The sequence below is a fragment of the Jaculus jaculus genome, chromosome 13 (assembly GCF_020740685.1).
Source record: "Jaculus jaculus isolate mJacJac1 chromosome 13, mJacJac1.mat.Y.cur, whole genome shotgun sequence".
NCBI classification, from domain to species: domain Eukaryota; kingdom Metazoa; phylum Chordata; class Mammalia; order Rodentia; family Dipodidae; genus Jaculus; species Jaculus jaculus.
Window position 1 is genome coordinate 29,082,035 of NC_059114.1, and position 24,781 is coordinate 29,106,815.

Below are 24,781 nucleotides of genomic sequence, written 5' to 3' on the forward strand. Positions count from 1 at the left end.
GGACCCCGGTTCGAGGCTCAGTTCCCCAGGTCCCACGTTAGCCAGATGCACAAGGGGGCGCACACGTCTGGAGTTCGTTTGCAGTGGCTGGAGGCCCTGGCGCGCCCATTCTCTCTCTCTCCCTCTATCTGTCTTTCTCTTTGTGTCTGTAGCTCTCAAATAAATAATAAATAAAATTTAAAAAATATATATACATATTTGCATATGATGGAGAATGGAATTTCAAATGGGAAAGTGTGGGGGGAGGGAGGGAATTTCTGTGGGATATTTTTCTATAATCATGGAAAATGCTAATAAAAATTTAAAAAAAAATGAAAAAATATATATATTTGCAAGTAGAGAAAATGAGAAGAGTTGGGCTTGGTGGCATATACCTTTAATCCCACCACTGAGGAGGCAGAAGAGGTAGGAGGATCACCATGAGTTCGAGGATAGCCTGGGACTACATACTGAGTTCCAGATCAGCCTGAACTAGAGTGAGACCCTACTTTGAAAAACAAAAAAAAAGGGGGGGGTTCCTTGGAGAGATGGCTTAGCAGTTAAGGTGCTTATCTGCAAAGCCAAAGGACCAAGGTTTGATACCCCAGTACCCACATGAAACCAGATGCAAAAGGTGGTACATGCATCTGGAGTTCCTTTGTGGTGGCTGGAGGCCCTAGTGTGCCCTTTTTCTATTATCTCTGTCTCTTCTCTCAAAAATTAAAACAAAAAAATGTTTTGTGGTTTCTTTGGATCAATAATTTGAACCTGTTGGTTTTTTTTTGGGGGGGGGGAGTAGGGGACAGAAGAGGAGGATAAATCTGAATTGTTTTTACTCAACCACCAGGTTAGTGGATGTGGCAAATAGCTTTAAGAAAGATGAAATTGGTTCTCCATGCACACAGGCAGGAGACAGAGATGGAAGCAGAAATTACTCCCTTACAATGAGCTAGCTACTTAGAGAAGAAATTGCCATCAAGTACTTGGAAGAACTTCCAACATGGTGTAAGTAGAGTGCAAAGGTAAACAGCCACGTGGTTACCCAGCGCCTTCATTCTACATCAACTGTGAGATTTGGAATTTTAGAAAATCAAGGAGACTTTCTTTTGGGGCACACGCTATTTACTAACTCCAAACATGGGATCTGGGGTATTCCAAACAAAGAAAAGGGGCCGGGGAGCTCTGAATCATCTAGGAAGGACCTGGACTTCACTATGTAGTCTCAGGGTAGCCTCGAACTCAAAGCGATCCGCCTACCTCTGCCTTCCCAGTGCTGGGATTAAAGTCGTGCAACACCACGCCCAGTAACCTAGGGTTTTTATTAAGGTAAGGGCTTCTGGGGGAGTAGGGAGGATAAGGTTTGACCGTCACACTTGGAGATGGGAAATTATGCCAGGGTCACACTGTCTCAAACCTTTTTGAAGTGGATTTTGATCTCTTTTGGTCTCCCAGGTAATAGCTCCGAGGGAGGGGCGGCTTCCACGAAATTAAGGAAGGATTTAGGGATTCTCATAATAGAAGGTTCTTCCAGAATCCCAGACTGTAGTCCAGATATACTTAAGGGAGCAGTCGAAGCCACTCAGTGAAAACCTCAATTTCTATATCTCGGTTTGGGAGGGGGAGCTCAGGGGCTGCCCACGGCATCTGTATGCAATTCTAGGTTCTGGGATAAAGGAAAGAAAGACTTCATTGCAGATTTCCCTTTCCGTGCAAGCTATGTTAGCTGTAAATTTTTGAGGTAAAATAAGGAGGATAGTAGCTCCGAGAAGGTGACACTGAAGACTGAAGGGCACAAAAGTAAGCCAGTAAGTCACGCACCTAGCACATTTATTCCCACCGAGCCCCAAGAGCTTGCAGATTGGATGTGCCCGAGCAAACGCACGGCGCAAGTGGACAGTAAGCACAGGAACACGAGAGAGGTTGTGCAACATCTGTGACCCGACATTCTCCCACCCTCTTCTGCCCTGGGGCTCCCGGCTGGGGTCTGGACGGGGCTTTGGGCTGTCTCTGCCTCGGGCCGGTGGAGAGCGTGCTCTCGGGGCCACAGTCCTTCCCGGCGACTGGCTCTGGGGTCGCGGTCCCGCGGTGTCTCCCAGCCGCGGAACCTCCCAGCCACAGCGCGGATCCCGGCGGGCGGCCGAGCCGCCGGAAGCGGAAGTGCCTAGCGGTGGTGAGCTCGGCGCTCGGGTGGCGGAGGAGCCGCGGCGGAGCTGGCCATGGAGCACGTGACGGAGGGCTCCTGGGAGTCGTTGCCCGTGCGGCTGCACCCGCAGGTGCTGGGCGCGCTACGAGAGCTGGGCTTCCCGCACATGACGCCAGTGCAGGTATCTCCTCGGGGGCCCGGGGGCGATGCCAGCAAGTGTGGGAGCGAGGCCGGTGGGCGTGCCCCCGGCTTCTCGTTCCTCCGCCTGGGTCTTTTGCCACCAGACCGCTGGACCTCGCAGTGATCTCTAACGGTGGTTAGAGATCAGCCCCGCAGACGAGCAGCCCCCGCGCCGGGCGCTCGCCACGGCCCCCTGTGCTTCTGTTAGGGACAGCCCTGCCAGTCAGGGACGCGAGCTAAACTCTGCGTTTCCTTTGCCTTCCCTGGAAAATGATAAAACCTTCCTCATAGTGTTGTGAGGAGTAAATAAGGCAAGAGGCAAGGTGTCATTATGGGAGCTGAATAAATTATACTTGTTGTTATGTGGGAAAAGTGAAAAAAAGTTACCGAGGACCTGCTCTGTATCAGATTTTTCTAGGCTCTGGGAATTTCTTAGCCTTGGTACCTATTCATCGGCCTTTTTTTTTTTTTTTTTTTTTTTCTCATGGAGAGAGAGGGTGGAAGGGAGGGACGGAGGGAGGAAGAGACAGAGAGAGAATGGTTACACTAGGGCTTTCAGTCACTGCAAACGGACTCCAGATGTATGGACTTCATTTGGGATGAGGAAGCCTGTGTGCCATGAGAGAGGATAGTGGTGTGGAATAGTGTGGAAGCAGTGCATATTGAGAAGTCAAAAGGTCGTTAGCTTCAGAGTTGCTGAGAGCTGGATATATGGAGTTAGGAAAGAGTAATTTAGAGGGACCGAGAAGTTCTGTTCTTTGCTGGGAGGATATGTTGCAATTTGCTAAGATGAGGAAGGCTAGGATGGTAACAGGTTTCAAGGAGGGCATCAGCAGAGTTCTGTGTTCAAATGTGTTTGCGATGTCCCTGTAATATCTAGGAAAGATGTGGAGGGAGCTAGGAGGGCTGCAGATGAGAACTGAGAATTCTGGAGATGTAGTAGAGGAAGACCAGTCTCTCCCATCCATGGGGCGCAGTCCAGAGCAGTCTGTCCTACTACCTTGGTCCCTAGAAATGTGTCACCAAGCTCTTGAAATACACTTAGTCCAAACTCAATTCTGCTCTATGTATAAAATAGCACATTGGATTTTAAAGTCAGCATGAAAAAGAATGGAAAACATTTAATTTTATATTGTCAATTAAATGTTATAGTGTTGATATTTTTTATATATTGAGTTTAATAAAAATTTTGCTGAATTTTATTTGTTTCTATTTCCTTAATGCAGTTACTAGAATATTTTAAATTATGTGGCTGAAGCCAGGTGTGATGGCGCATGCCTTTAATCCCAGCACTCGGGAGTCAAAGGTAGGAGGATCGATGTGAGTTCAAGGCCACCTTGAGACTAGAGTGAATTCCAGGTCAGCCTGGACTAGTGTGAGACCCTACCTCAAAAAGCAAACAAACAAACAACAACAACAACAACAAAAATTAAGTGGCTGAGTTTGTAGCTTAAACTGGCTTACTGCACATGCACAGGCATGAGGATCTGAATTTGATCTCCAGCATCAATGTGGAATGCTTGCCTAGAATACCTGAAGAACTGGGTTTGATCCACAGAACCACATAAAACTGGGTATGAAGCCAGGTGTGGTGGCACACACCTTTAATCCCAGCACTCAAGAGACAGAGGTAGGAGGATTGCTGTGAGTTCTAGGCCACCCTGAGACTGCATAGTGAATTCCAGGTCAGCCTGGGCTAGACTGAGGCCCTACCTCAAAAAACCAAAATGAATAAATAAATATTTTAAAATATACTTTTGAGGGGGCTGGAGGTATGGCTTAGTAGTTAGGGCACTTGCCTGCAAAGCCAAAGGACCCAGGTTTGATTCCCCAGGACCACATAAGCCAGATGCACAAGGTGGTGCATGCTTCTGGAGTTCTTTTGTAGTGGCTGGAGGCCCTAGCGTGCCCATTCTCCATTTCCTCCCTCCCTCTCTGTCTCTTTTTCTCTCCCCTTCTTTCTCATAAATAAATAAATAATTTTAAAAAACTGGGTATGGTGGCACATGCTTATAATCCCAGCAAAAGAGAGGTAGAGGCAGGAAGACCAGAACTTAGAAGTTATCCTAGACTGCATAGAAAGTTCCAGACCAGAGGTAGGCTGGGATTATAGGCAGGCAACACTATGTGTAGTTTTATGAGGTGCTAGGGATCATCAAACTAAGGGCATTTTGCATGCTAAGCAAGCACTTTTCCAATTTAGCCACATCCCTAGGCCCTGGGTTGGGGAATTCTTCATTGTGAAGGTATTAGAGGGTGTTTATCAACATTGCGGCAGTCTACTCAGGTGCTTGTAGCAGTTGGTACCATAGTGCTCTATCTTGGTTGATTTTTTTTTTTTTTTTCCCCGAGGTAGGGTCTCACTCCAGCCCAGGCTGACCTGGAATTCACTATGTAGTCTTGGGATGGCCTCGAACTCACAGCAATCCTCTTACCTCTGCCTTACAAGTGCTGGGATTAAAGGTGCGTGCCACCATGCCCAGCTTGATTTTTTTTTTATTTAGTTTTTTTTTTTTGGTGCATGGTAAGCACAAGGTACCTACTCTCTACCGCTGAGCTATATCCCCTGCCCTGTTTTTGTTTTTACTTATAGACACAGTCTTCCTAAATTGCCCAAGTTGGCCTTAACCTTGAAATTTCTCTGACGCAGACTCCTAAGTGCTGAGATTATAGTGTGGTTTACCCTGCCCAGCTTACCCAACGGTTCTGAAAATTAAAATTGGATACATTGAGCTTAGCAGTTAAGACACTTGCCTGCAAGGCCAGAGGACCCAGGTTTGATTCCCTAGGTCCCACATAAGCCAGATGCACAGGTGACACAGTCATCTGGAGTTGGTTTGCAGTGGCTCGAGGCCCCTGTCATGCCTATTCTCTCTCTCTCTCTCTCTCTCTCAAATAAAAAAACAAAATATCTTGAGAGCCAAAGACCTGTCTGCTTCAAGTGTAGACACTTAGGTTGTCAAACCCACAAGCCAAGGTTCTTGAAAAGCCAGGGGTCCTGCAGGGTACTTTCACTAAAGAAGTTTTTTTTTTTTTTTTTGTTTCTTGAGGTAGGGTCTCACTCTGGCCCAGGCTGACCTGGAATTCACTCTATAGTCTCAGGGTGGCCTTGAACTCTTAGCAATCCTCCAACCTCTGCCTTCCAAGTGCTGGGATTAAAGGGGTGTGCCACCATGCCCAGCCTGAAGAGTGTATTTGTATCACTGTGTGGTGTTAGAATGAAAACACCTTCAAATCCAATACCTTCAGTCCCTTCCTGATCCCTGAACAGGTAAGATGGGCAGGACATGAATACAGGACTCCTGTCTTACTATGTGTAGGGTTTTTGGCCTTGCTGTGAATTTGTGGCCTTCTGTAACCAGTCTTTTGCAATCTCTCCCCTCAGTCTGCCACCATCCCTCTGTTCATGAAAAACAAAGATGTCGCCGCTGAAGCAGTGAGTATCTTGTGCAAAAGTATCCTGTCCCCATGCCTTCCTTCCAGTAAATTACAGCAAACCAAAACCATTGTCCCCTTTGCAGGTCACAGGGAGTGGCAAAACACTTGCTTTTGTCATCCCCATCCTGGAAATTCTTCTGAGAAGGGAAGAGAAGTTAAAGAAGAGTCAGGTGAGGAGAGCTGGAGGCAGTTATTGTCACTTAGTCATGAGTGTTCAGGGTGGAGTGAGAAAACTCACCAAGAACTTAAAAATTAAAATACCATCAATCCTTGCTATCTGAGGTTCCTGTGTTTCTTTATTTTTATTTATTTATTTGAGAGCGACAGTCAGAGAGAGAAAGAGGCAGAGAGAGAGAGAGAGCGCGAATGGGCACGCCAGGGCCTTCAGGCAGTGTAAACAAACTCCAGACACATGTGCCCCCTTGTGCATCTGGCTAACGGGGAATTGAGCCTTGAACCGGGTTCCTTAGGCTTCACTGGCAAGTGCTTAACTGCTGAGCCATCTCTCCAGCCCAAGGTTCCTGTGTTTTTTTTTTTTTTGTCATTTTTTTTGTTGTTTTTATTTTTAATTTTTATTAGCATTTTCCATGATTATAAAAAAATATCCCGTGGTAATTCCCTCCCTCGGTTCCTGTGTTTTTGAATTGGCCTGCTTATTAAAATTTATAAATCACAGTAATGCCTGGGTTCTTTTGTAATCATGGATATGGGCAGAACTGTTTTCTATTTTAGCTTAAACCTAAACAAGTATCTTTTTTGTGGTCTGGGGACTGCCATATTTTCACATTTCAGTTTGTTTTTTTTGTTTTTTGTTTTTTCTAGGTAGGGTTTCTCTCTAGCCCATTCTGACCTGGATTTCACTATGTAGTCTCAGGGTGGCCTCAAACTCACAGTGATCCATGCCTGCTGCTGCTTCTTTTTTTTTTTTAATTGGCCCCTGACACAGGGCTACAATGCTGTCTGGTGTTCCCGAGCACAGGTTAAGATAAACATAGAAAATAAGAGAGCTGAGCTTCCTCCTTTGAGCATGAGTTACCATGCTGGTAACCATGAGTACAGAGTGAACACATGATATAACTCAAAGCTCTTGTTTATTAATTACTGGCAGTGGAACCCAGGGCCTTATGTATGGCAGCAAGCACACTGCTATCAGGTGTTGGTTCTAGATATAGGGGAACCTGAGACAAAGTGTTTCTGGGACCAAGACTTTAAGTTCTAAAGGGGATGGTTGCTCTGGAACCATGTTAAAGAAAGTGAGGGACTATGGGAAGGATGATGGGAAGAGGAAGAGGGAAGGAGGAAGCTTTTCGGTGAGGTAACTGAGTGGGAGTTGGGGGAGGTTGTACACCCCCTTCTCAGACCAGGAGGTGGTTCCAGAATCGCACACCTAATCTAGGATGACCAAATGGGAGGAGGAAGAGGTTGGAGGAGGAAGCTCTTGACCTCTTACTGCTCCTACTGAGCTACACAGCCATTCTTCAGAGCTGCTCCCTGTGCTGGGACCTGAGGCTGCTGCAGAGGTCCAGAAGCTGCTGTTCCCTAGGAACCTTCCTATAGGAGGATGGCAGGATGCGGCTCCCCCAGCACTGTTGACCATATTGCTTCCCTTCACACGGACAGGTGGGAGCCATAATCATCACCCCCACTAGAGAGCTGGCCATTCAGATAGATGAGGTCCTGTCACATTTCACGAAGAACTTCCCTCAGTTCAGGTAAATTGGGGGCAGTGACTCTGGTGATGAGTGGCTGTTTCCCTGACTTGTTCCAAGACCTGTTTCTTGTTTCAGGCAGATTCTGTGGATTGGAGGGCGGAACCCTGGAGAAGATGTGGAGAGGTTTAAGCAACAAGGGTGAGTGCTTGCTCTTGGCTCTGAACTTGAGAGGATTCGTGTAGGTCCTTCACCTCATCAGAAGTGCCCTTTAGGAACTATAGACACATGAGCCCACTTGTATGCATGTGTGACATTGCATGCTGGCATCACTGTGCATCTGGTTCTGTGGGACCTGGAGATTTGAACATATGTTCTTAGGCTTTGCAGGCAAGCAACTTAACCACTAAGCTATCTCTCCAGCTCCCTTCTCCTGCTCTCTCTCTCTCTCTTTTTGTGGCATGAGTTGTTTTTAATTTGTTGTGCTGTTATTAAAGTTTTGAGGGCTGAGTTTCAAACATCCCAAGGTCTCCCTTCCATCGTTATTGATTCTCAAAATTTTGCACAGAAAACTCGTAGGGGCTAGATGTGCAGTATGTGCATCACACTGTTTCCAAGACTTCAAATTTCGAAAGCCAATTTAAAAAAAAAAAATACCGTTCCTGATTTGAGTTAGATACAGGGACAAAAAATAGCACATACTTCACATACTTGAAGGTTACATGGTCTACAAATGGTGGCAATATTTTCCTTGGGAGAGTAGTTTTGTTGGTATCTATATTTTAAATACTCTAAAAGGCACAACTTCAAGCAGTAATAAACACAAGCAGAAACGATTTAGCCCTTAAAATATTCAGAAAACCTCTCTGTACATACAAGTGAAAGAATATGTAACACTTTCACACAAAAATAATTATAATTAGGGCTGGAGAGATGGCTTAGTGGTTAAGCACTTGCCTGTGAAGCATAAGGACCCCGGTTCAAGGCTCGATTCCCCAGATCCCACGTTAGCCAGATGCACAAGGGGGCGCACGCCTCTGGAGTTCATTTGCAGTGGCTGGAGGCCCTGGTGTGCCCATTCTCTCTCTGTCTCTATCTGCCTCTTTCTCTGTCACTTTCAAATAAATAACTAACAATAATTAAAAATAATTATAATAAAGGATTTGTTTGTATATGTAGCTGAAATCTGCTGTTTCAGCCCACATGTTCCCAATAAAGACCCTAACCCTGTTCTTAAAAAAAAAAAAAAAAGAAGTGCCCTTTAGGCCCACCTCCTGGATCCCTTGGTGGGCATAGGCCCTGTGGATACTTCGCACACACTGGGTTTTCTGGAATCCATGGCAGGGCTGTAAACAACCTGACTGCAAGCATCTGGTGCTGCAGGTACTCCTCTCAACATTACGTGGGTTCTGGGGAATTGAACCTGGGTACTCAGGCTTCTCAGGCAAGTGCCTTAACTGCTAAGCCATCTCTTTAGCTCAAGGATAGTAGTTTTTGTCACAGTTACTCAGCTGCTGTACAGAGTAAAAGGAAGATTGTGGGTTGTATGCTAGTTAAAGTGGTATTTATTAGAACAGGTAGCCAGCTTGGCCATGTGTGCTGAAATTTGCCCACTGTCCCTGGGTTGTGGCCTGTCACTCTCACAGCCCTTGCTCTCACTCTGCAGCATTTTTCTCCTCACTGGGATCTACATAGTTCTGGTGAGACATGAAAGTTGGTTTTGGTAACCATCACCAGTATTCCTGAGATCCAGAACTCATGGCAACTGTTAATTTTCTTTCCATAGTGGGAACATTGTGGTAGCAACGCCTGGCCGCTTAGAGGACATGTTCCGGAGAAAGGCTGAGGGCCTGGATCTGGCCAGCTGTGTGAAAACCCTGGATGTCCTGGTACTGGATGAGGCAGACAGACTTCTGGACATGGGATTTGAGGCAAGGTACCAGAGTTTGGACATCACTGGTGGGTGGTGGGGGAGGTAATGCCTAGTTGGAGATTAATTGATCAGTTCATCAAAAATATTTTGGGGTCTGAAGGGATTGCTTAGTGGCTAAGGCACTTGCCTGCAAAGCCAAAGGACCCAAGTTTGATTTCTGAGGACCCACGAAAGCCAGATGCACAAGGGAACACATGTGTCTGGAGTTCGTTTGCAATAGCTGGATGCCCTGTCATGCCCATTCTCTCTCTCCATCTTTCACTGTCTTTCAAATAAATAAGTTATTTATTCTTGGTTTTTCATGGTAGTGTCTCACCCTTTTTATTTTTGTACTTATGTATTTTTTAAATTAATTAATTAATTTTATTGATTGAGAGAGCAGGGAGGGATAATTGGCTTGCCAGGGCCTCAGCCACCATAATTGTAATCCAGACACTTGCACCACCTAGTGGGCATGTGCAACCTTGTGCTTGCCTCACTTTTTTTTTTTTTTTTTTTTTTTAATTTATTTTTTTTATTTATTTATTTGAGAGCAACAGACACAGAGAGAAAGACAGGTAGAGGGAGAGAGAGAGAATGGGCGCGCCAGGGCTTCCAGCCTCTGCAAACGAACTCCAGACGCGTGCGCCCCCTTGTGCATCTGGCTAACGTGGGACCTGGGGAATCGAGCCTCGAACCGGGGTCCTTAGGCTTCACAGGCAAGCGCTTAACCGCTACGCCATCTCTCCAGCCCTTGCCTCACTTTTATGTATCTGGCTTACATGGCATTTGGAGAGCTGAACATGGGTTCTTAGGCTTTGTAGGCAAATGCCTTAACCACTAAACCATCTCTCCAGCCCTGAACTTATTTTTAAAATAATTAATTTCTATGAGAGAGAGAAAAAAAAGAGGGAAAGAGAGTATGTTTGCCCAAGGGCCTTTGCCATTGCAAAGGAACTCCAGATGCATGTGCCTCTTTGTGTGTCTGACTTTATGTGAGTACTAGGGAATCAAATTCAGGCTGGCAGGATTTGCAAGCAAGTACCTTAAACCACTGAGCCACCTCTCCAGCCCCCATTCTTTTTTTTTTCTCAATTTTTATTGACATTTTCCATGATTATAAAAAGTATCCTGTGGTAATACCCTGCCTTCCCCCCTCCTTTCCCTTTGAAATTCTATTCTCTATCATATACCCTCCCCATCTCAATCAGACTCTCTTTTGTTTTGATGTCATGATCTTTTCCTCCTCTTATGATGGTCTTGTGTAGGTAGTGTCAGGCACTATGAGGTCATGGATATCCAGGCCATTTTATGTCTGGAGGGAGCATGTTGTAAGGAGTCCTACCCTTCCTTTGGCTCTTACATTCTTTCTGCCACCTCTTCTGCATTAGACCCTGAGCCTTGGAAGGTGTGATTGTTACTCAGTACTCCAGTCACTTCTTTCCAGCACTGTGATACCTTCTGAGTCATCCCAAAGTCACTGCCATCTGAAAAGAGAAGATTCTCTACCCAAAATGAGAGTAGCGTTAATATAGGGTATAAATATTAAGAGAAGTGCTTCCTGAGCAGTTTGAAAAACATAGTATATACATTTTTCCAGACATCAGTAGATGGTATACCCCTAGGGCTCATGACTACCCCTGTTTTAAGTTTTCCATATCAGGGATGTGTTTCCCCCTGTTCCTCCAGTCCAATTGGAGGGCAGTTGATTTCCACCATGACAGACATGCCACTATTGCACCTGTTGGCTCATTTGGCCTGGCTGGCCAATTATAAGGCTTGCAGTGTCCACTGTTGAGTATCTTCACTGTGGTATCTCTTTCTTCCATTGAACTACATGTCAGCTGGTCTACGTGGAGGAGGTTATCAGCTCAGTTCCAGCAGGATTTCTCAGTGGCCTTGAAGCCCAAGTATGTGGAGTCTTCAGCAGTAGGGTCTTATCATCTATTCCTGGTCAAAAACCAAGGGACTTGGCAATGTCCTGTAATGCTTTAGGGGCATCAGGGACCTCCTTGGCCAACAACTCACTGGAAGGTATCCCATCCCTGGCACTGAAAATTTTCTAGCAACAATCTATGGCTCCTGAGTGTTCCAATGTCCAAAAAAGTAGGTTTCCATATGATTTATTTATATCCTCTTAGATTTTGATTAGCCCTCCCTCCACCTTTCCTTTATTCAGTCTCTTCCCCCGACCTCACTTTGGGCCTTTTCACCCCCATTGATCAATTCTTATTAAGTACTCCCCTCCCTTCCTTTCTCTTCCCTTTATAACTCTTTTCTAGCTTACTGGCCTTTGCTACTGAGTTTTCTTCCTACTCACACAGAAGTCCAATTATCTGTAGCTAGAATCCACATATGAGAGAGAACATGTGATGCTTGGCTTTCTGGGCCTGGGTTACCTCACTTAGTATAATCCTTCCCAGACCCATCCATTTTCCTGCAAATTTCATAACTTTATTTTTCTTTATTGCTGAGTAGAACTCCATTGTACAAATGTGCCACATCTTCATTATCCACTCATCAGTTGAGGGACATCTGGCTGGTTTCATTTCCAAGCTATTGTGAATTGGCAGTAAACATGGTCGAGCAAATATCTCTAAGGGAATGAGATGAGTCCTTAGGATATATGCTTAGGAGTGCTATAGCTGGGCCATATGGTAGATCTATTTTTAGCCGTTTTAGGAACCTCTATACTGATTTCAACAATGGCTGGACCAGATTGCATTCCCACCAACAGTGTAGAAGGGTTCCTCGTTTTCCGCATCCTCACCAGCACTTATGGTCATTTGTTTTCATGATGGTAGCCAATCTGACAGGAGTGAAATGGAATCTCAATGTAGTTTTTTGTTTTGTTTTGTTTTTTGGTTTTTCAAGATAGGGGCTCACTGTAGCCAGGCTGACCTGGAATTCACTATGGAGTCTCAGAGTGGCCTTGAACTCCCGGCAGTCCTCCAACCTCTGCCTCGAGTGCTGGGATAAAAGGCGTGCGCCACCACGCCTGGCTCAGCGTAGTTTTAATCTGCATTTCCCTGATGACGAGGGATGTAGAACAAGTCTTTAGATGTTTATATGCCATCTGTATTTCTTGTTTTGAGAACTCTGTATGTAATTCCATTGCTCATTTTTTACTTGGCTTGTTTGATTTCTTATTACTTATTTTTTGTGTTCTTTTTATATCCTAGATATTAATCCGTTATCAGATGTATAGTTTGCCTCTTTGCTTTATATACATTGTCCTTTGCCATACAAAATCCTTGTAATTTCATGAGGTCCCAACAATTAATTTGTGGTTTTATTGCCTGAGCATTTGGGGTTATATTCAGAATGTTTTTGCCAAGACCAATAAGTTGAAGGGTTTCTCCTATTTTTTCATCTAGCAGTTTCAGAGTTTCAGGTCTGATGTTAAGATCTTTAATCCATTTGGACTTAATTCTTGTGCATGGAAATAGAGAAGAATCTGTTTTACAGATACATACCAGTTTTCCCTACAAAATTTGCTGAAGAGGCTGTCTTTTCTCCAATGAGTATTTTTGGCATTTTTGTCGACTATCAGGTGGCTATAGCTACTTGGGCTTAGATCTGGGTCCTCTATTCTGTTCCATTGATCTACATGTCTGCTTTTGTGCCAGTACCATGCTGTTTTTGTTACTATGGCTCTGCAGTATAGGTTAAAATCAGGTATGGTGATAACTCCTGCCTTATTTTTGTTGCTCAGTATTGCTTTAGGTATTCGATATTTTTTGTGTTTCCAAATGAATTTTTGTATTGTTTTTTTCTGTTTCCGTGAATAATGCCATTGGAATTTAATGGAGCTTGCATTAAAATATGTAGATTGCTTTTGATAAGATTGTCATTTTCACAATATTGATTCTTCTGATCCAGGAACAAGGGATGTTTTTCTATATCCTAGTGTCTTCTGCAATTGCTCGCTTGAGAATTTTAAAGTTCTCATTGTAGAAATTCTTCACTTCCTTGGTTAGGTTTATTCCAAGGTACTTTATTTTATTTTTTTTTATGCAATTGTGAATGGGAGTGACTCTCTGCTTTCATCCTCTGTGTGTTTGGTGTTAGCATATAGGAAGGCTACTGATTTCTGTGTATTCATTTTGTATCCTGCTACATGGATATAGGTGTTTTTCAGCTCTAACAGTTTGCTGGTAGAGTTTTTAGGATCCTTTATGTATAGAATCATATCATCTGCAAATAATGATAACTTGATCTCTTCCTTTCCCATTGTATCCCTTTTTTGTGTCTCTTGCTTTATTGCTATAGCTAAGACTTCCAGTACCATATTAAATAAAAGTGGGGACAATGGACACCCTGGTCTTGTTCCTGATTTTAGTGGAAAATCTTCCACTGTTTCCCCATCTAATTTCTTTTTTTTTTCATTTTTCTTTAATAATTTTTATTTATTTATTTACAATCACTGAGGGATAGAAGAGAGCCAGACAAAATGAGTGCGCCAGGGCCTGCAGCCACTCCAAATGCATGTGCCATATTGTGCATCTGGCTTCATGTGGATGCTTGGGAATTCAACCCAATTTTAAACTTTGTAGGCAAGCACCCAACCACTGAGTCATCTCTCCAGCCCTAGTCTCATACTCTTTTTTTCTTCTTCTTTTTAAAGAGAATGGGCACACCAGGTCCTCCATCCACTGCAAAAGAACTTCAGATGCATGTGCTATGTTGTGCATCTGGCTCCCATCTAATTTCTTAATATAGGCACTTAAAAGCTATAAATTTCCCTCATAGGAGTGCCTTCATTATGTCCCAAAGGTTTAGTATGTTGTGTTCTCATTATCACTTAACTATGAATTTTTTTATTTCTTTCTTGATTTCTTCATTGACCCATTCATCATGTAGTAGTGTATTGTTTAGTTTCTATGGTTTTGTGTATGCTGTATAGCTTTTCTTGCCATTGATTTGTAGTTTGATCCCATTGTGATCAGACAGAGAGGAAGTAATACATCATTCCAAGCCCTTCTGGCTTTTAAAAACTATTTATTTATTTATTTGCGAGAAAGAGGCAGGGAGAAAGAGAATGGGCACACCAGGGCCTCCAACCACTGCAAAGGAACTCCAGATGCTTGTGCCCCCTTGTGCATCTGGGTAATGTGGATCCTGGGGAATTGTACCATGGTCCCAATCCCTTAACCACTAAGCTATCTCTCCAGCCCCCTTTTGGCTAAAATTTGTGTTGAGTAGTCTGCTGTGATCCTTATAGGTTTGCTTTGTATGTATCTTTATTTTTCTCTCTTAATTGCTTTCTTTTAAAAAAATTATCTTAAAAAATATTTTATTTTTATTTATTTAACAGATAAAGAGGGGGAGAGAGAGTGAGAGAGACAGACAGAATGGAATGGGAATACCTGGGCCTCCAGCCACTGCAAACGAACTCCAGATGCTTGCTCCCCCTCTGCATCTGGCTAACGTGGGTCCTGGGGAATTGAACCTGGGTCGTTTGGCTTTGTAGGCAAATGCCTTAACTGCTAAGCCAACCCTCTAGCCCTTAACTGCTTGCAATATACTTTCTTTGGTTTGTATGTTTGGTAGTGTTATTGTAATATGGCACTGAGAGGCTTTTTTCCAGGTTTTGTTTGTTTGGTGTTCTAAAGGCTTCCTGTATCTCCATTGGCATCTCTTTCCCAATTTGGGGTATGTTTTCTTCTATGACTTTGTTGCAAATGCTTACTGTGCCTTAGGAGTGAAATTCTTCTATGCCCTGAATTCTTTTTTTTTTTTTAATATTTTATTTATGAGAAAGAGACAGAAAGAGAGAATGGGCATGCCAGGGCCTGTAGCTAAGGCATATGAACTCCAGATACATGTGCCTCTTGTGCATCTGGCTTATGTGGTTCCTGGGGAATCAAACCTGGGTCCTTAGGCTTCACAGGCAAATGCTGTTAACTGCTATGCCATTTCCCCAGTCCATATACCCTGAATTCTTTTTTTAAAGATTTTTTTTTAAGATTTTTTATTTATTTATTTGAGAGCGACAGACACAGAGAGAAAGACAGATAGAGGGGGAGAGAGAGAATGGGCGCGCCAGGGCTTCCAGCCTCTGCAAACGAACTCCAGACGCGTGCGCCCCCTTGTGCATCTGGCTAACGTGGGACCTGGGGAACCGAGCCTCGAACCGGGGTCCTTAGGCTTCACAGGCAAGCGCTTAACCGCTAAGCCATCTCTCCAGCCCGACCCTGAATTCTTATGTTTGATCATTTCATAATGTCCTAAATATCTTGAAATTCCCATTCATATTTTCCTATTAGTTTGTCTTTCTCTTTGTTAGCCTGTATTAGGTCTGCTACTTGGTCTTCTAGTTTATATATTCTGTCCTCTCCTTCATCCATTCTACTGATGAGGTTTTTCTACAGAGTTTTTTTTTTTTTTTTTTTTGGTTTTTTGAGGTGGGGTCTCACTCTAGCCCAGGCTGACCTGGAATTCACTATGGAGTCTCAGGGTGGCCCCAAACTCACGGTGATCCTGCTACCTCTGCCTCCTGAGTGCTGGGATTAAAGGTGTGCGCTGCCATGCCTGGCTTTCTACAGAGTTTTTAATTTCACTGAATGTGTTCTTCGTTGATAGTATTTCTGACTGGTTTTTCTTTATTATTCCTATTCTCATATTTATGTCTTGTATTGACCTCCTTATTTCATTAAATTGGTTTCCTTTTTCTTCTTTGATTCTTTCAATTTCCTTGAACATACTTATAATCATTCTTTTGAAATCTTTGTCATGTATTTCCTCTAAATCAGTCTCACTGGAGGTCATTTCTGATGCATTAATACTTTTTGGTGGATTTATATTGTCTTGATCCTTTGTATTTCTTGTATTATAATGTACATAACTTTGCTTCTTGGATTAATTTAATGCTTGGGTTTTCTAATTATATTCACTATTGTTAGATGTGTCAATCAATCTGATGTTATATATCTTCAGGGTAGGAGCTTAAGGTGCTGGATGCGGCTCTTCAGACCCTCAGAGTAACCACAAAAGTGACCCCAGGTCTTGGGTTTTCCTGCTGTGAGAGTATTCAAGAAGGATGAGTGGAACAAAATACAGGCAGATTGTAAAATTTAACTAAACAATGTACACATTCAATGAAAAGCAGAACAGAGTATTTATGCAAGAGTAGGTATTATGATAACCAGATCCTCTAACAAAGTCACTATCCTTTAGTGTGTGTGTTGTCCCACACCCTTAATCCTGTTAACTGGGAGGCTGATATTTCTGGTCTTTTGAGGGCTCCAAGTCAGCTTATGACCAAATTAGAACCTTTCCCAACCAAAGACAAAAGAGGAGGGCTGGAGAGATGGCTTAGCGGTTAAGCGCTTGCCTGTGAAGCCTAAGGACCCCGGTTCGAGGCTCGGTTCCCCAGGTCCCACGTTAGCCAGATGCACAAGGGGGCGCACGCGTCTGGAGTTCGTTTGCAGAGGCTGGAAGCCCTGGCGTGCCCATTCTCTCTCTCTCCCTCTCTCTGTCCTTCTCTCTGTGTCTGTTGCTCTCAAATAAATAAATAAAAAATTAAAACAATATATACAAAGACAAAAGAGGAAACAATGGCACTATAAATCAGGAAGCAACAAATCACAAGCCCAAAATATAGCTTATTTAAGAATTGCCAATCTGACCATCCATCAGATTTAACATATAATTTACCCTGACATGGAAGGGCAGTTAGCACTTCTGAATCAAGCCTATATACCAGGCTTATATGGCAGGTACTGACCTAGTGTAATCCCAGTTACCTTTGGGGATGGTTTTGGTCTCAATTATGCTGCGCTCGTGCTTGGGTTCCTCTTTGTTACACTGTGGGCTCAGGTAGGCTGGCTGGGTTGCTGGAGCACTGCTCTGATGGCCTGTTCCAGGTGCTGTGTAGGTGAGTTCCCTTCCCCAGGTCTCTGGTGCTTGCTGCTGCTTGTGCTGGCGGTTGGGGGTGAGGGGCAGGCTATGGATGGTGGCTGACATTTTCTTGCTGGCCCTCTTCTTCATGAGCCACTCCATTGGGCCCTGCCATCCTCCCTTCAGGTTTTTCTTTTTCTTTTTCTCCCCTATGCTGCTTTGGTGTGGTTCCTATGCTGCCATCTTAACTGTGGCATCTTCATGTGCTGCTGGTTAACTGTTGGCAGTGAGCTATAAGAGTACATTTTCTTTCTTTTTCTAAAACACATTAGAATTTTATTGCTTGAAGAATACAGCATATGAAATCACAAGAATGTCAAAATGAAGTCACTAGGCTTTAAACATATAATACATTATCAGATGCAGTCAAATATTACTTAACCTCAGCTGTGCCTCAGGAAAAACAAATGGTATGGAAAAATAGCTAATTTGTTTGAGAAAAAGGTATACTTAAAATAGAAAGTATAAGGATGTTACAGTACAAATTAGAAAAGCTAACACTTATTAAAAGGTTAAGTACCAAAGAGTACATTTTCTATTTTTAGCATAAACACAATCTTGGAGTTTTTGCCAAAGCAGAGGAGAACAGGCCTCTTCTCAGCCACACAGACACAGGAAGTGGAGAACTTGGTGAGAGCTGGCCTCCGGAATCCTGTCCGCATTTCTGTGAAGGAAAAGGGTGTGGCAGCCAGCAGCACCCAAAAAACACCCTCCCGTCTGGAGAACTATTACATGGTAAGCACAGGGTGCTTTCTAGTCTGTCCTGCTGCTTGCTACTCAGAGGAGATGGTGAGAGCTTGAAGTTTGCTAGGGCATTTAGTCTAAATGAGACCCTGGAGCATTTAGAAATGCATTTTGTGGCTGGATGGATGGCTTAGTGGTTAAGGCTTTTGCCTGGAAAGCCAAAGGACCCAGGTTCGATTCCCCAGGACCCATGTAAGCCAGATGCACAAGGGGGTGCACGTGTCTGGATTTCATTTGCAGTGGCTGGAAGCCCTGGCATGCCCATTCTCTTTCTCTCTCTCTGTTCCTCTTTCTCTGTCAAATAAATAAATAAATAAATAAAATATTTAGAAATGCATTTGGGTGCACAGCTTGGACAAGGTGTCTGAGTGACAAATGGTCATACTTGTTGAGTAAGTATCTACATTAACTTGAGCAGAAACATTTGAAGTGCAGTGTCTCTGAAGCTCCATTTGATCATGCTTGCCTGGGTGGCTCTGCTGAGGCTGGCATGGTTCAGCCTATGTCTCAGAAGTCAGAACAAGGAATATCGGCAAGACACAGCATATCATTTGGACTGTGGAGACGTGCCAGGTACCTGTTCTGCTCCACCACTAACTGTCCCCAGTGGCTGACCTGAATTTGAACACTGCCGGCTTTGTGGCCCAAAGTGCTGGCTGCCCTCCTGTAATGCTTCTCTAAGGCAGGGGATGGGTTTTGGGCACTTCATTGTTTAGTAAGAAGGTCTTGTGAGTTCTGTTCTTTTCCATTACTGGGATGGGCTATAGGATGGCCAAGAGACCAGTGTCACAGTTTATGGTGCATGTCAGATCATCAGCTTGAATAGGTTTCTTTTTTCTTTTTCTTTATTTTTTTTTAAATGTTTATTTATTTATTTGAAAGTGACAGACAGAGAAAGAGGCAGAGAGAGAGTGAGAGAGAATGGGCACGCCAGGGCCTTCAGCTATTGCAACCAAACTCCAGATGCATGGTGCCCCCTTGTGCATCTGGCTAACGTGGGTCCTGGGGAATTGAGCCTTGAACCAGGGTCCCTAGGCTTCACAGGCAAGCGCTTAACTGTTAAGCCATCTCTCCAGCCTTTCTTTCTCTTTTTAAAAATTTTTTTATGCATTTTAATTAATTTATTAGAGAGAGAATAGGTGTGCCATGGCCTCTAGTCACTGTAGATGAATTTCAGACTCCTGCGCCAACATATGCATCTGGTTTACATGGGTTCTGGTTAATCGAACCTGGGTTCTTAGGCTTTGCAGGCAAGTGCCTTAACCACTAAGCCATCTCTCCAGCCCTGGGTGAGCTTTTCTTAAGGACAGTGGCATATCTTAGCCTCTGAGCATGAATTCTGCTTTCTGGGAGAAAGCTGGGGACTGTCAGGTGTGTGAGTCTGTTGTCTCCTAGAACAGCTACATAGAGAGTGTTATTGGCATTGCAGTTGGTTTGCCCTTCATTTTTCAGACCAGGCTGGGCCATGTAAGACAAGAAGCTGACTTTTCCCAGGTGAGCCAGGATTCTGCACATGGTGTATAGTAGGGAGCCTGGGAGCTAGAGCAAGACTCCAGATGCACATTTTGGCTTTGTTCCTCATAAATGCAGCATTTGTTGTTGGGCTACTATACCCACCATGTTGGCTTGTTGAAGATAGCCACTCCCTATAAGGAGTTTAGGACATAAAGAACCTATGAATGGCTATGGCTTTAATCTTAGCACTCTGCAGGCTGAGGTAGGAGGATCACTGTGGGTTTAAGGCCAGCTGGGGCTCCAGAGTAGTTCCAGTTTAACCTGGGCTACAGTGAAACCCTACCTCAAAAAACAAACAAAACAGGGTTGAAGAGATGGTTTGGCAGTTAAGTCTTCTGCCTGGAAAGCCAAAGAACCCAGGTTCAATTCCCCAGGACCTACATAAGCCAGATTCACAAGGTGGCACATGCATCTGGTGTTTGTTTGCAGTGATTGGAGGCTCTGATGTGCCCATTCTGTCTTTATCTGCCTCTCTCTCTGTCAAATAAATAAATAGATAAATAAACAAACAAAAGAACTAATAAATACACAACAATAGTAGCTGCTGTTGTATTCATTTAAATGAGCACATGTAAAAAAAATTAATTCATTATTTGTTTTTCTTTTTTGAGAAAACAATTCATGTAGCCCAAGCTGGCTTCTAGCTAACTATGTAACTAAGAATGACTTTGAACTCCTGATCCCTCTGTCTGGGATTGCAAGTGTTTGCCAGCACATCTGATTTTAAGGAACACACTGGAGGCTGTACAAAGGACCCAACAGGTTAAAGGATCCTGGAGTCTGTCTCCATGGAGACTATTCAACTAATTCATATACATATATGTATATATATGTATGTATGTATGTATGTATGTATGTATGTATGTATGTATGTGTGTATATATATACACACATACACACTAATAATGTATATGATATATGTAATAATATTATTTATTTACTTATTTGAAAGAGAGAATGGACATGCCAGGGCCTCCAGCCACTGCAAATGAACCCCAGATGCATGTGCCCCCTTGTGCATCTGGCTTATGTGGGTCCTGGAGAGTCAAACCTGGATCCTTTGGCTTTGGCAGGCAAACACTGTAACCACTAAGTCATCTCTCTAGCCCTGTTCAAGTAATTCTTTTGTGAAGCTGTGCTTACTTAGTGCTATGACTTCTCAACTTGGTCTCAAATTTTTGGAAACTTGTAGCTAATGCACATTCTTGGTCCTCTGCCAGACATACCAACGCCAAATCTGTGGGCTGGTCAAGATATGAGAGCTGGTGTTAGAGATGGCACATCCTGACTGTATACTGGGGCTTGGAAACTGTTGCTTAGATGACGGTGCCTTGGTTATGTGATTTTGTGACTCAGATAAACCTTTATAGTTAGCTGTGCATGGTGATGTGTTCTAAGCCAGCCTGGCTGATAATGATAACTAACTTCTGTTCAGTCTGGGGTAAACTGCATTCCCAGATGAAGGCTGAAACAGACAACAGTTATGGGGGAATTCATGTATGTGTGTGTGTGTGTGTGTGTAATTTTATATATATATATATATATATATATATATATATATATATATAATATATATATAATTTTTTAAAACTTATTTTTTTATTAACAACCATGGTAATGCCCTCTCTCCCCCCACTTTCCCCTTTGAAACTCCATTCTCTATCCCCTCCCCCTCTCAATCAGTCTCTTTTATTTTGATGTCATGATCTTTTCCTCCTATTATGATGGTTTTGTGTAGGTAGTGTCAGTCACTGTGAGGTCATGGATATCCAGGCCATTTTGTGTCTGGAGGAGCACGTTGTAAGGAGTCCTACCCTTCGTTTGGCTCTTACATTCTTTCTGCCACCTCTTCTGCATTAGACCCTGAGCCTTAGAAGGTGTAATAAAGATATTGCAGTGCTGAACACTCCTCTGTCACTTCTTCCCAGCACCATGATGGCTTCTGAGTCATCCCAAGGTCACTTCCACCTGAAAAGAGAAGGTTCTCTACCAAAAGTGAGAGTAGCATTAATATATGGGTATGAACATTAAGAGAAGTGCTTTACTGGGCAGTTTGGTGAGCATAGTATATACATTTAGCCTGACAGCAGCAGACATTACACCCCTAGGGCTCATGACTACCCCTGTTGTAGGTTTTCAGTATCAGGGATGTATTCCATCCCATGGAGTGGGCCTCCAGTCCAATTAGAGGGCTTTTGGTTCCCTCAAACAGATATGCCACTATTGTACCTGATGGCTCATGTGGCCTGGCTGGCCAAATATAAGGCTTGCAGTGTTCACTATTGAGTATCTTCACTGGTGATTTTTTTCTCCCATTGAACTCCATGCAGAATGGCTTCTTTTTAAAAATTTATTTATTTGAGAGCGACAGACAGAGAAAAAGAATGGGTGCTCCAGGGCTTCCAGCCATTGCAAACAAACTCCAGACACATGTGCCCCCTTGTGCATGTGGCTAACGTGGGTCCTGGGGAATCGAGCCTTGAACCAGGGTCCTTAGGCTTCACAATGAAGCGCTTAACTGCTAAGCCATCTCTCCAGCCCCAGAATGGCTTCTTCCAGCTTTCTGTCAACTGGCCTACATGGAGGAGGTTATCAGCTCATAATCTTTTTTTTTTTTTTTTTTTTGAGGTAGGGTCTCTAGCCCAGGCTGACCTGAAATTCACTATGTAGTCTCAAGGTGGCCTTGAATTCATGGATATCCTCCTACCTCTGCCTCCCAAATGCTGGATTTAAAGGTGTGCACCACCATGCCTGGTCATATATCTTTAAAATTTTTTTTTAAAAATATTTAGTTGAGAGAAAGAGAGACTGGATACAGTGAGGCCTCTTATTGCTGTAATTGAATTCCAGACACGTGCCACTTTTTGCTTCTGGCTTTACTTGACTACTGGGGAATAAAACCTTGGGTAGTAGGCTTTGTAAGCAAGCTCCTTTAACCATTGACCCATCTCCCCAACTCCATTTATCTTAATTTTTTTTGTTGTTTAATAGTATCTTAGTCTAGCCTGGGCTGATCTGGTAGTCACTCAGCCTCCCTAGTGCTTGGATTAAAGGCGTGTGCCACCATGCCTGGCTCTTCTCCTCTCCCCTCCCCTGCCCTTGAGGTAGGGTTATACTCTAGCTCAGGCTGACCTGGAATTCATTATGTAGTCTCAGGCTGGACTGGAACTGAAGGCAGTCCTCCTACCTCTGCCTCCCAAGTGCTGGGATTAAAGGTGTGCATCACCACACCCAGCATGCCTGGCTCTTAAGTATGTTTTTATTTTATCTTTTGTAGGTATGTAAGGCAGATGAGAAATTTAATCAGCTTGTCCATTTTCTTCGAAATCATAAGCAGGAGAAACATCTGGTCTTCTTCAGGTAATCAGGGCTGTGGCTGGGGAGGCAGGGTCAGCACATGCAGGCAGAGTGTTCTCTGGGAGGTATGAGGCTGCAGATAACTAAGAAGCCAACTTCTGTGGCTGACATAGGAGAAGTTTGTTTCTTTTGTAGAGAGATATCCAAAGGCAGGCAGTTTCTGTTGTGCTTCAGTGTTTCCCAGTGTCAAGGTTTGATGCGTTTTCATTTGTTTTGGCCTTTTCTTTTCCTTTCATTTTATTAAACAAAAATTTGGGGGGAGGTTGAGGTAGTTTCACTCTAGTCCAGGCTGACCTGGAATTCACCATGTAGTCTCAGTGTGGCCTTGAACAAATGGTGATCCACCTACCTCTGCCTCTGAGTGCTGGGAATAAAGGCATGTACCACGACACCTGGCTATTATTTTTTATTTTATTTTATTTATTTATTTGAGAGAGAGAGAGCGGTATACAGCCCTGCAAACACTCCAGACGCATACGCCACATTTTACATCTGGTTTATGTGGGTCCTGGGGAATCCAACCTGGGTGCCTTAACCACTAAGCCATCTCTCTAGCCCTTCCTTTTTTTTTATGTATTTATTTATTTATTTATTTTTTTTTTTGAGGTAGGGTCTTGCTGTAGCCCAGGTTTACCTGGAATTCACAGTGATCCTCCTACCTCTGTCTCCTGAGAAAGGTGTACAACACCACACCTGGCTTCCTTTTAAATACCTACTCATAGCTTCAGATGACCACTGCATTGCCCTGTCTTGTCTGCACTGAAATGAGATATAGCAGGGAAGGGGTGGAAGCAATGCTCGTATCTTTGATTAGAAAAGCAAATAGCCTTCTCAGAAACCTCTCTTCCTGAGCTGACTTCTGCCTGTGAAAAGACGGCTGGTTCATGCCTGTAAAGCCAGCATTCAAGATCCAGAAACAAGCCAGGCGTGGTGGCACACACCAGCACTCAGGAGGCAGAGGTAGGAGGATCGCCATGAGTTCGAGGCCGCCCTGAGACTACACAGTGAATTCCAGGTCAGCCTGAGCCAGAGTGAGACCCTACCTTGAAAAAAAAAAAAAAAAAAAAAAAAGATCCAGAAACAGTAGTCTTATTGAGGGTTCATAATGAGTTCAAGATTAGCCTGGGCTACATACTGAGTTCAAGGCTGTCAGGTAAAAGCTCAGAGGTTGAGGGTAAGTTGAATGCCCATGTCTGGGAAGGCAGGGCCCAGGAGTCCCAGCATTCCTAGCATAGGTCAGTAGGCTATCTCAACAGACGTGTCTATTGGCATCACCCTGTTCCAGCCCCTTCTGACTTTGGCTAACTCAACTCCAAACTCAAGATTCCTGTGAAAGAGAATCTGCGAGGCCCAGTTAAACTCTGGGGAATCCTGTTAATTGAGGAAGGATTTCTCCATAGGAAACTGACTCTTGTAATCTTAAGACTTTTTATGTCTAAGTTGCCATTGTTTGTTTTGAATGTGTGTTGTGTGCAGGGAGACCCTCATGCTGGACCGTCGTTAGACAGTGGGACACATCCTCAGGGGTTGTACTGATGTTCAAGGGATTTGAGCAACAGCAAGAAAGTTTTCTGTGCTAATGAACTGCATTGGCTGTATTGACTGTACCACACTAAGAAATCAAATTGGGAGCCAGGCCGATAAATGTCGGCACTTTGCCTCCTATGCAGCACCTGTGCCTGTGTGGAGTACTACGGGAAGGCCCTGGAGGCCCTGGTGAAGGGTGTGCCGATCCTGTGCATTCATGGCAAGATGAAATACAAGCGCAACAAGATCTTCATGGAGTTCCGTGGGCTACAGAGGTGGGTCAGCTGCAGTGGCTACAATGGATATCACATTCACCCATCCTCCCTTTGCCTCATTGGTTTCATTCCTGGTTGCTGCATCTCAAACACCAGGAGTTCCATCCCTGCCCTCACTCTATGTAGTTTCAGAGTGGCCTTGAACTCATGGTGATCCCTC

At 43.8% G+C, this 24,781-nt stretch overlaps 1 protein-coding gene across 2 annotated transcripts in view; it reads left to right on the plus strand.

The window, feature by feature from the left end:
• The first annotated feature begins 2,172 nt into the window (after nt 1–2,172).
• Ddx55 (DEAD-box helicase 55) overlaps nt 2,173–24,781 on the plus strand; it is a 30,497-nt gene continuing 7,888 nt past the window's right edge. Inside the window, exons 1-9 of one of the 2 annotated variants that reach the window (XM_004668491.3) lie at nt 2,173–2,303; nt 5,688–5,738; nt 5,824–5,910; nt 7,361–7,452; nt 7,528–7,590; nt 9,176–9,325; nt 17,749–17,938; nt 22,740–22,822; nt 24,490–24,621. In XM_004668491.3, coding sequence (XP_004668548.1) covers nt 2,196–2,303; nt 5,688–5,738; nt 5,824–5,910; nt 7,361–7,452; nt 7,528–7,590; nt 9,176–9,325; nt 17,749–17,938; nt 22,740–22,822; nt 24,490–24,621 — 956 coding nt within the window. In that variant the 5' untranslated portion in view covers nt 2,173–2,195. The remainder of the gene's footprint in view (nt 2,304–5,687; nt 5,739–5,823; nt 5,911–7,360; nt 7,453–7,527; nt 7,591–9,175; nt 9,326–17,748; nt 17,939–22,739; nt 22,823–24,489; nt 24,622–24,781) is intronic. The other variant, XM_045132031.1, reaches the window with a different exon arrangement.